The sequence below is a fragment of the Calidris pugnax genome, unplaced genomic scaffold (genome assembly GCF_001431845.1).
Source record: "Calidris pugnax isolate Ruff unplaced genomic scaffold, ASM143184v1 scaffold9, whole genome shotgun sequence".
NCBI lineage: Eukaryota > Metazoa > Chordata > Aves > Charadriiformes > Scolopacidae > Calidris > Calidris pugnax.
In genome coordinates, this window is record NW_015090778.1 from 5,104,214 (window position 1) to 5,116,283 (window position 12,070).

Genomic DNA, 12,070 nt, shown 5'->3' on the forward strand with positions numbered 1-12,070 from the left:
GGGGGACTGGAATGAGCCAGGACTGACCAGGCAGCTCAGACCTGTCATTTCAAGGGCAGGATGCCTGTGGGGAGAGGAGAGCTGGTCATCTGGTTTCAGATAAATGCCAATTTTGTGCTAATTAATTAGAAATCCAGCATAGATAACAAGAGGGTTTAGAGGATTGTTTAGCTAAGTATTCCTGTAGAGCCATGTGTAACTGCCAAGCAGCTGAGAAAGGGATTTCACTCTACTGTGTTCTTTAGAGACGCACACGTATAAGAGAAAGCAGAGTCTGGGAGCTGAGAAATCAGGACTTTGCTCACAGTCTCAGGCCATAGCTCCATGTTCATTAATACCAGATCACACTGTAACACTGATCTGAATCAAATCAGACATAAAGACGTGACAGCAGCTTCTTTCCAGTCAGCCAGACAGTATAGGCAGTGCACATCTAGATCGATGACAGCAGCACCTGAGTCACCACCAAGTTGCCTTGACGAAGCTGCTCCTTCAAACCTTTGGGTTTTCCGTATCTTGTTTGTTGTTTTTTTTAAATCAAATTATTACATTCAGCACACATCCCTCTGTGGGGATACAAACAGCTGTGCTGTGATAATCATTGCAAGAAGATGGATAAGAAGCTGCCTAAGCCACGGCGCTGCTGTAGAGAGAATTACTGTCAATTTTTGACCTCAAGCTCAGCATGTGGCTTTAGGGAAATTATTTGACTTTGGCACGTGACATTTTCCTTCCTCGTAGGCGAGAAGTGATGGCGAAGACTTTCCAGAATCAAGGGAGGGAAAACAGATCAGTATTTGGAAACTACTTTACCAATCCTGCCTGAAATGGAGTAAGTGAGACTGATGTGGAGCCATCAGACAGAGACAACAATATTCGAGTACTCAGCCAGTACAGAGGGTTGATGCACCCTGTCTAACACATCCTGAACCAAGTTGCCTTGACGAAGCTGCTCCTTCAAACCTTTGGGTTTTCCGTATCTTGTTTGTTGTTTTTTTTAAATCAAATTATTACATTCAGCACACATCCCTCTGTGGGGATACAAACAGCTGTGCTGTGATAATCATTGCAAGAAGATGGATAAGAAGCTGCCTAAGCCACGGCGCTGTTGTAGAGAGAATTACTGTCAATTTTTGACCTCAAGCTCAGCATGTGGCTTTAGGGAAATTATTTGACTTTGGCACGTGACATTTTCCTTCCTCGTAGGCGAGAAGTGATGGCGAAGACTTTCCATAATCAAGGGAGGGAAAACAGATCAGTATTTGGAAACTACTTTATACCAATCCTCCCTGAAATGGAGTAAGTGAGACTGATGTGGAGCCATCAGACAGAGACAACAATATTCGAGTACTCAGCCAGTACAGAGGGTTGATGCACCCTGTCTAACACATCCTGAATGAAATCATCCCTACCCCTAAGGCTGCTGCAAGGGTGAAACTTCACCCATTAGGCTGTGTGATCAATATAAACAAAGACAGAGCTAAGCAATAAAAACACAAAGACCCTTTCTGTAAGTCTGGAGCTGTGAATAAGGAGACCAGTGAGTTAGGGGGGAGGATTTGCAACTTGGCTTTTAGCAAAGGCTCCTCTCTCCAGAGAGCAAATCAGAGTATAGTAGGTAGGTGCTAAATAAATATTTAGAGAATGAGAAAGTCTCCATTTAATGAGAAATTATTTGGCAAAACGAGCTGGGGAAATGGTTTCAGTAGCAGAGTAACAGAAGCCGGCATTGCGTTTTGCCCCATGGGATGCTGTAGTTCTACTCGTGTTGCGTAAGACAGGATCTCCAGCTGGGACAGACACAGGAAATATAACTCATTACTGAAATGCAAGAGCCTTTCAGGGTTAAACCACTGTTAGACCAGCCAGATTCATTCCCTAGTCACAGAATTAGCCTAGCAGCAGCTTTGAAAGATTACTATCTTTCTTCATAACAGTGATGTTGCAGACAGCATGGTCTAAGAATAGTGGTGATGCCAGGTTTGTAGGAAGAAGTAATTTTTTTCTTTTATGTTCAAGGGCTGAGCTCCATTTCCACACCTTTATCTACATCATTAGGCTGTTGAGATGGCAGTTGCCTGCTTAAATGTTAATTACTATATCTCTCTTTTAAGATGTGTTTTCAAGGGGTTAGTGTCTCAATCTTCCTTGTAATTACATGGAGTGGTTAGTACAACTCCTCAGCTATATCCCAGGTCCCCTGAGAGCTCGTCCTACTGTAGTTTCCAGTAGATGAACACTCACAGAACTAGTCCTTCAGCGAGCTGCTGTCTTCAAGTATTCAGCCAGATAATGAGCCGATTACTATGCCTGCTCTTGGTGACAGCAAGCTCTGTGCACAGCCAGGCTGTGCATCACCAATTGCTGTGGTTGATATTCCTCTCATTATCTCTATCCCTTTGACTTGGTGGGGCTGCTTTTACAGAAGCCTGCCCCTTTTTGGGCAAGAACTTCCATAGATTATTGATGTAGCAAGGAGGAAGACGCAAACCTCGTCAAAGTCTTATTATTGAGCTTTTATACTCAAACAGCCACATGGCCATGCTGTGAAGTGAATCTCAAGTGCTGAGCATGGCTTTGTCATGTCAGCTGTGACATGTGTGCATCAGGGATGGAGCAGCTGTGATTTATCATCCCCCTAGAGCTACGAAGGGGAAATACAGCTTCCTCAAATACAAGGCAGTTCCTACGTGAACAGCAACATTTGAGATTGCAAATTAAAAATAACAATGTGTGTTGGAAACTGCTAAATTTAAGTGTCAGATTCTTTCTTTAAAAGCTATAAGGTAGCTAGTTCCTCTTCAAAGGAAAGGAGTAGGAGCTTGTCAATGCAGGGAAAATGTTTGGAATAGCAACTGCCCACCAGTTTCTCCTGCAAACACTCATACTCTGTACTTCAAGGCTAGATTAAGTGAAATTACTTGAAGACACTCGCTGCAGATGACAGCAACATGTTCCAATAGCTCTCCTGCCTTAGCTCCATCATCCCTGCACACACACCATAGCTTGCTTTGCAGAAGTAATCCTATATAGATAAACACCAAGATTTGCCCAAGATACAAGAAAAAAAAGGGTCTTTTAAGAAATTATTAAGTGGCTGAGAAACCCCACTTTTCCACAATCTGAACAGATTTAAAAGTGTTTTATACACCATGGAATCTGACAGAGAAGAACCTCTTGGGCAAATCACTGACTGAGGCAACTCCAGAAGACCCAGCAAAAACCTCACAGCATAGCAGGCAAATTGGCCCCAGCCTTTCTCCAGTTCCTAAGAACTACAATGTCTGGGCAAAGCACGCTCCAGGTTTCTGTCTACCTCTGGTCCACTAGAGGACAACCTAATAATGATTAACTCCTTTGGTGTACACAGTAAAAAACCCATATGAAAATGCTGCTGCCGAATCTGATTTACAGTCTATGCTGAGATTGTTGCTGGTATATGTGCTGGACCCCATTTTTAATGGTATAGATTACTTCTAGTCCTGATTGATACAACCTTATGAAGCTCCAAAAGATGGCCCCTACAGTTGATGTCAGCCTTTACAACTACAGAGAAAGAGACAGAAGCAAGGGAGACTTCCAGACAGACGCAGTTTTTATAAAGCAAACAAAATCCCCTATACTGCACTCAACCACAGAGAAAAAGCTGCCTGTTGCTGCTGGTTTTCTTACAGACTTCTGACATGATATCATGCTTTTTCAGTGCAGGAAATGCTCAGAGGTACAGAATGATCCTTTCACCCTGGTAATGTGTGATTTATCAAACCATAATGGAGGAACCGAACTCATGTATAAACAATGGTCAGAAAGCACAACAAAATCATCAGCTCAAAGCCACAGAAAAGAGCAGGCTATTGCTCTTGCAAGGCACAGAAAAAGAGCAAAGCAGTTTTTCAAAACCCGAGGAGGTTCTTGCCTAATATTTTTAAGGCCAAAACCATAGAACACAAATAAAATCTGAGCTAGCAATAGAGCTAATGTCTGCAGCTAGGAAGCGAATGAGCTGTGACAAGAAGTGCAACAGCAGAAAATTATTACAAGTGTCTCAGGTTGGAATTGGAGTTAGAAGGGTCAGAGGGTCAAAGCAACAAAGTTTTCAGTGGATAATTTGGTACTTTGACATTCCCCAACCCCGCTAGTGAGGATGTGCCAGTGACTCAGGGATGAAAACTGCATGTGTCTCTGCAGGAGAGAAAGATACACACCGAAGGTGGGAGATCAGAGCTACTTAAAAGCCAAAATCTGCTATTTCTCTCCTACTGATGATAGCGAGAGCAGGCTGGCTGTAATTGGGAAGGCGTAGATCCCAGCCATCCCTTTGGGGGCGGCACGGGGAAGCGATGTGAAGGGGTGCTCACTGCAACCCTACCGAGGCACTGCCGAGCCCCCGGTCGGGAGTCGGCTCCCTCCCACGCGAGGAAGGCAGCTCCCCGCGTCCCCGCTCAGCGCCGGCATTCCCTCCCACTCGACGGCGGTGGAGGGATGCTCTCAGACGACGTGCCTGACGGAGTCAGCTGCTCTTTGATGTCAGTACCTGCTCCGGGCTCGGCGGGGCGGGAGTGGGCGAGCGGAGCTCCGCGCAGCCGAGCCGCAGCCTCTGCTCGCCGGCTGCGGGAGGGCTCCTGCCTCCCACACTCTGCCCGGCCCCGGCGGTGAAGACAAGGGGGTGGGAGGGGGAAGACACCCCATTGTTGCCGCGCATCCACCAAGGGAACTTGCCCAACTTTCTCCATCCCTGACACCCAGCCTCACTGCTATGGCCCCCACCAATTCCTCCCGCAACTTCTCCGCGCCGGAGGCTCGGAACGGCTCAGGTGAGCAGGGGCTGCGCGGGGCGGAGGCGCACCTCCCCGGCGGGGAGCCCGCGCTGGGGCCGGGGCGTGGGCGCGGGGAGCTTTGCGGGGCAAAGCCCACCTGGCACATGCCTCTTGCACTGCTCTGCAGCGCTGAGCCCGGCGCTGCGGGGCCGATCGGTACCCCGTGAAGTGGGAGAAGCTGAGCACAGGGGCACAGCCCCCCCCTCCAACAGCCCCCCACCCCTCCACAGCCCCCCATCCCCGGGCTGCCGGTCGGGAGCGGCCGCCTTCAGCACCCGGGCGCGGACAGCTCCGGGCCCCCGGCGGGGCGGCGCACGGCGGGCGGGACGGGGCCAAATCCTCTCGGGGGCTGGGGAGGGACCCCCGGGGCCCAGACCTCCTTCCATCCCGGATAAAAATCAAGTCCGACCACCGTCCCCGAGTCCAGCGGCTTGAAGCCATTCGCTGCTACCTGTTGGCTGTGAGACGGTACTAACTCCAGCAGCCTGTTAGGCTTAGCTGCAGAGAAGAGATGAACCGGCGCAGCTAGGCAGGGAAAGGAAGGCACAGAACATGAGACATCGCTGGAAAAGGGAAGCAGAGATCCCCACCAGTCTCCTGTTCCCTCCATACTACCACTGTTCCCAAATCAATGGTTTACAGTCAGGCAGACCAGTTCTCAATGGTGCAAGTTGGTGAAACTCTTCAACAGAAGGTGTTTTAGAATGTAATCTTTGTCCCCCTCTCCACCAGCATGTCCTTTAGAAGCTGAAAGTGTGCATTAGGTGCTTCCTTCTGAAATGCAGTGAAGTAGTAGTTTCTTATGTATCTGGGCATAGCTGACGACAATAAACAGAGAAAAAAAAAATTAGGCCAGTCCTCATTCAGTTCACATACTGCAGTCCCCTTTGGGACATTTAAAAAAAGAGGCAGCCACAGATCTACAAGAAAAGACAAACCAATGCCTGAAGTAGCTGTTTCAGTAAACAAAGCACAGCCACTTGGATGTGCACAGAAGCAGCCTTGGAAATTCAGATTCAACCATGTCTCAAGATGAAAGAGACTTTAGGAAAGAGATAAAACTTTTGAGTATTTGATAGTCATGCACTTCTGACTACAGCCCATAATACACACATGGACTACAGCTTCACACTAGCTTCCAGCAAACAACACTTGAAAGTCTTGCTTGTACAAATACAGCAAGAAAGATGCTACAGCACTACACAGACTACCTTCCATGTGAAGCCTTTGGGCTTGTGTATGTTCTGCTGGAATGAGCTCAGCTGGCCTTACAAGTGTTACAGGGTCACCATGAGCAGGGTCACTGATTACACTGCAGGAACAGGACATTTTGTCCCAATTTCCAGCTAACCAAGTGGCCTTTATGTTTCATTCATAGAATCCATTCCTGACATATTCATAACAAAGTTCAGGGCTAGAAAGAGAGGGGAACAGAACTCATAATAGCTACGTGCAGAACAGCAGGACCAGAGTCATCGTCTTTCAATTTCTGGTCTGCCATCTTCAAGCATTAAGGAGGTGTGAGATCTGTTTGGATGTTCAGGGATGCACAGGCTGGATGTTAAGGAGTAAGCACCAAGTCTCAACAGGGTGCTGACGACAGTATGTTACCTATCAAAAGCCATGGAACATGCAACATTTCCTTGCATTAATGAGCAGCCAGGAGGAAAGGGTATCATTTAGAAGCCCAGGACTGGTCTGGACCAAGCTTTTTTGCCTGGCTTTCGCTTTCAGGCCCCTGCATCGTTGGCTGCTTTCTGTCATCTGCAGAGAGGCTTTTCCTATAAAATGGTGCTACAACAGCTCTACTGGATTCTGACTTTGGCCTTGCTTATCCCCAAGTTGGCTGCTTCCTAGTGCCAGAAGGACTGAGACAGCATCAGCTCATCATGTCCCACTTCTAAGAGCACTGAAAGATTACATACGGTTGATATGGCACACACTTTTCCAGCCACAGGCCAGGCCAGCAATGTAGTCCCAATTGTCTTGCCAATTCAGTAATGTAGTCCCAGTTGTCTTGCCAATTCAGTCTCTGTCACACCAAATTAAATCTGGAGAAGTTTGTACTCAAGGACTCTAGACATCAAAGTTAGCAAATACCACCTCAGCAAGTAGATACCACTTTGGCAGAGACAACACCTTATGAGTGTCTGTTATTTCACTTAATCTCATTTTGAAGATTCCCCTAGTTTCTATTGGAGGAGACCTCCCCGCTTCTCCTACAGCTATAGGCTGCTAAAGAGATGGAACAGTGAAAGCATTTCCAATTAACACCACATTGAATCATCTGCAATTCAGTGAAAGACACGTGCAGTCTAGGCTCAGGGGCTTGTCATGCATGGCTTTGTAACAGCCACACAAATAATTCACACAAAGCCTTCTCCAGAAAAAAATCAGGTCCCATAGGAGAGGAGTAATGAGATGAAATGAGATTTGCTTCAGCTGAGAAGGTGATTTAAGACTCCATCACACACTGCACATGACAGTCTCGCAGAATAGAACACACCACAATCAGTGCCTTAGACACCACCTTCTGGGCCCAAGAGCAGAAATCCCTGTTGGTTGGTACTGAGGGCTTGTGGCTTCAAAATGCAATTTTAAACACAGGCTGGGGACAAGGCAAATGTGAATTTGATTAAGTCTGGACCTCCACCAAAGCTGATAAGGTAAGTGCTATCAGGCAAGAATTTTACCTTTGAATTCCACCCACATTCAGAACCCAGAGACAACAGGTTTAAGTATTTTTTTTCCTCCATGTACAACCCAGGCATTCGCTGTTGAAGAGTCATTCTGAAACATACTCCCAAATCCCTGTCTGGCCACACACTTGGATTTCTTTTTAGAAACGAAACGAGAGGAAGGGAGAAGGGCAGGGAAGGAAGACGGGGAGGAGCACATGCTCTGGCCTAACCCAGAGAGAACAGAAATGGGACACAGCCAAGTTACAGCCCCAGATCTCACAATTTAGATAAGCATTAGTTATCTGCCTGCATGGTCAATGAACTCTGTGTCTCACAGAGTATCACAACTCACAAACCATCCAACAGACGAGCTGAAGCATTCCGACACAACAGCTTGGGCGTTGACTACATCCAGATTTTGTCACCCACATAGGCTTACTTCTCTGATATGGAAAGCACCAGCTGCCTCACCCACTCGCCTCAAAATGGGTGGACACCTAACACTCCCTGGAAAAAAAATTCCTTTCAGCTCCCTGTCAGACACTGGCAAGTGTAGAGGCACACCAGCCTGACTTTAGTCCCCCCAAAAAGAGCTGGGGAGGTTCAGGTCAAGACAGAAGTACATCAGGAGAGCTGAGGAAAGATATCTACACATGGCCAGATTTGGGTGGTGTGTTGCACACATTAGGTGGCAAAGGAGGAAATGTAAAATCCCCAGCTAAGCCTCACCAAGTCCAGCAGAGGGTCTTAAAAACCATTCCAAGCTATGCCTTTGAGGGGGATCCAGCTGCAGGACAGGGCAAGCACACAGAGATGTGAATGGGTTATCTCTGGGTTGCACTCATGGCTTTGGTTTGTTTTGGCAGTAGCAGAGAAGTCAGCACCGTACACCAACGTCATAATGCCCAGTCTCTTCAGCATCATCTGTTTCCTGGGCATTGTCGGAAACCTCATTGTCATCTACACTATTGTCAAGAAGAAGAAGCTGAGATGCAAACAGACTGTGCCCGACATTTTCATCTTCAACCTCTCCATTGTGGACCTCCTCTTCCTCTTGGGCATGCCTTTCCTCATCCACCAGCTCCTAGGCAATGGCTCCTGGTACTTTGGAGCTCCCCTATGCACCATCATCACTGCCCTGGACACCAACAGTCAGATCACCAGCACCAACATCCTTACAGTGATGACACTGGACCGTTACCTGGCGACTGTCTATCCTCTAAAATCTACCTACGTCCGGACCCCATGTGTTGCAGCTCTAGTTATCTGCTTGGTGTGGCTCCTCTCCTTCCTGACCATCATTCCTGTCTGGATGTATGCAGGTCTTATGCCTCTGGAGGATGGGACTGTCCGCTGTGCTCTCTTGCTTCCCAACCCAGAGACTGATATCTATTGGTTCACCCTTTATCAGTTCATGCTGGCATTCGCTGTGCCATTGATTGTGATCTGTGTGGTCTATTTTAAGATTCTCCAGCACATGGCCACCACTGTTGTCCCATTGCCCCAAAGGAGCCTCCAGGTACGTACCAAGAAAGTCACCCGCATGGCAGTTGCCATCTGCTCTGCCTTTTTTATTTGTTGGGCTCCCTTTTACATCCTCCAACTGGTTCACCTTGGCATTGACACACCATCCATGGCTTTCTTCTATGCCTACAACTTTGCCATTAGCTTGGGCTATGCCAACAGTTGCCTCAACCCCTTCCTTTACATTGCCCTCAGCGAGACCTTCAAGCGCCAGTTCTTAGTGGCCATCCGCCCTGCCAAAGAGCCATGTCGCAACAGCAGCTCTGTCAATAACAACAGCACGACAGAGGCTAGTGTATGTCTAAAACTGGCACCAGAATCCACCCAGCAGACTCAGTTTCTGGAGGACTTTTCCCCACGTTCACTACCTGTGGCTGTTCACTAGGGTACTCTGAAGTGACCACAGCAAAAAGCCTTCAGATCTATAAATCAACGGAGAAGCAGCTGCTTCAGGCAATTCTTGGTGAAGCACATGAACCACAAGCTTCCACCTCCAAGAATCCAGGTGCCTCCCTTCCCATTGCAGGGCTCTGCTCCTACGCTGCCCTTGGCCTACGAGATACTGCGCACTGCTGCTTCCTTCCACTCCTGCACAAGAGGACTCTATCACACAAGACACTGACCCCCACAAAAGGATGGATGGCAAAGGGAGAAAGGACACAGAGGACTTCAGGGGGGAATGTTCACCCTGGAAGAGTAAAGCCTCTATCAACAACACTGCCTAATAATTCCCCGTCTCTTGGCCGGACCAGGATTCCTAAGCAGCATGCTAATATAGACCTTCTTCATTCAAGATTTGAACCTCTGAAAGACAGTGTCATATATTTATTTTTGGTAAGAAATCTGAGCTGCAAACTCTGATGGCTGTGCTCATATCCCAGAAGCAAACAGCAGAGAAAGGTCTTGGGGCCACAAGTCTCACCTAGATCTGACGCTTGGCCTTTTGGTCCAGCCCCATGTGCCTCCAGTAGGCTGTATGGTTTGGCAAGCAAAATATTTTCAAGAACTGGCTAATTTTGATGCTAATCCTAAATATTTCAAGCAAAATCAGGCAGATAACAACTGCACTGCTTCAAGGGACTGCAAACAATTCTCAAAACTACTGCTGCTAACACCAGCTTTGTGGCTTTTCATGCCAATGAGCTGATTTTCACACTGCTTGTTCCTCATGCTGCTTGTTCCTTGCAGTCTGCACGGCCATTGGGGAACCCCGGGCAGAGGGTTTTAAACAGGACTAAAAAACAATATGCAGAGATCCGTGGAGCGAGAAGATGTGAAAAGGCAGCTCAGAGGAATCAGAGTTGCTTATGCAGCTTCCTCAAAATAACAAACGCTTTACAAAGTTAAAAGAGAAAAAATTAAATGTCTGTGGCTTGTACGTGCGGCTTTAACAGTCACAGATTAGGAAGCAAAATTTGCTCATTACAAAGAGTAGAGAAAAGACAGCACAGATCAGCTAAATGCGGGGGATTACACTGATAGCCTGTGCAGGGCTCCCAGGGGACCGTGCAGGCATTGTTCAACACTTTGTCAAACATGGAGGAGCCGGTTACTGTAGATGAATTTAATATAAAGAGGAATTAAAGGCATCAAAACAGCACAAAAGAATTTGTTACCGCGCTTACGGTTTCGTGCCACCAGCCACCCACGATAAACCCAGAATAGAAATTCACCCTTACACGACTACACACCAAAACTGTGTCACCTGCACAGGACTTCCCAAGCCACAGGCACACTTACAGGCACACCTAAAGCTCACACACACACCACAGTCAGGGCTGTTTTTAAGTACAGCCAATACTTCAGCCTACACTCTGCAGGGAACACACAGCCATTCACTCACCTCCGGCGATCAAAGCAGGCTGGTGCGCAACACCAGCACTTTTGACATCATCAGTTGCAGCGTGTTGCTTTTCGAGTCATTGAATTGACCTCGTAACAGGGGCTCTCTGTATTTTCATTCTGCCAACCTGCACCCACCGCGACAGCACATCCACACCACGGCTGCACTGGATCTTGTCGGGTTTTTTGCCTGCGTTTCCCTGGGCAGTAGAGCCAGACAGACACATATGGAACTTTCAAGCTTTATGACTTTAAAAAAAAACAAAAAACAACTTTGCCCCACTTTAACTGCCAGGAGTTTTTCACCTGTGCTGGTTTTCACGGAGCTGCTTTGCTCTTTGGTCCGTACTCTCCCCAAAGGGCTCGTGACCGAAGGTCGAGGAAGACCTGTGTCTGTGCCAAGCCAGACTTGCTCTCATGACAAGGGAAGCTATTGTGTTGCCTTTCTCCCATAAGGAAGTTAAGGGGAGGACTGGCACACGCTTTCCTGTGAAAGCAGGTGGTAATGGCTGGGTGGGATTTTTTCCTCCTTTAATAGCAGCAATGAGGAAAGTATGAGAGAAGTGAAAACAGGCTGAATTGTCAGGGTGCTCAGAGAGCAGCCCATTGAAGATGTTATCTTGCTTACAGTAAAGGTGTTTATGGTTGAACTAGTCTGTTCCTGTCTTAAGTGTGTCAATCTGACCCAGTGTGGCCAAGACATGTGCTAAAAACCACGGGGGCACCATGAGCTAACCAAGAAGGGTAGTCAGCACCAGCTGGTGCAACACTGGGAAGGGTCTTTGTCAGGTAGACCTTTTCCAGATCTTGTCACACTGAAGTCAAGACACAGTACAGAAACATCTCCCCAGGCTGAAGTCATTTCAGATCTCATTTACATGAGCAGGAAAGCAATGCTAGACAGACCTGGTCCAACACTGGAGACAAGGCATCCTGCTTAGCTAGTGTCCTAGCAGAAGAACTTGCCCCTTCTCACCACCCTGCAAAGGCTCATGGTTTCCACTCCTTCGTGTTCCTCCTGCCTGTCCCCAAGGGGTTTCCTAGTCCAGATGTCTAAACGCTGGCTGTGGAGTCCCCTCCCTTTCCATATATACCCATAAAAGCTGTGACAAATGCACCTTGGGAAGACAAGGATGTAGATACCTGCGGATGTGCTGGGAGGTTGGAAAGGGAAGCACAAAGGAAACTAGCAAAGAACACAGACAG

General features: G+C 47.6%; 1 protein-coding gene across 1 annotated transcript; it reads left to right on the top strand.

Annotated features, from left to right (window-relative positions):
• The first annotated feature begins 4,560 nt into the window (after window positions 1-4,560).
• On the top strand, window positions 4,561-11,514 carry LOC106893167 (melanin-concentrating hormone receptor 1-like). The gene is made up of 2 exons (XM_014950899.1): window positions 4,561-4,814; window positions 8,365-11,514. Exons 1-2 carry the CDS (start codon window positions 4,757-4,759, stop codon window positions 9,405-9,407), a joined length of 1,101 nt encoding a protein of 366 aa, XP_014806385.1. The 5' UTR covers window positions 4,561-4,756; the 3' UTR covers window positions 9,408-11,514.
• Window positions 11,515-12,070: the final 556 nt, after the last annotated feature.

Excerpts from the sequence above, each read along its gene's own strand:
- LOC106893167 (XM_014950899.1), top strand. The coding sequence starts at position 4,757 with ATGGCCCCCACCAATTCCTCCCGCAACTTCTCCGCGCCGGAGGCTCGG. Across the intron at positions 4,815-8,364 it reads GGAGGCTCGGAACGGCTCAG|TAGCAGAGAAGTCAGCACCG; the intron begins GTGAGCAGGGGC and ends TTGTTTTGGCAG.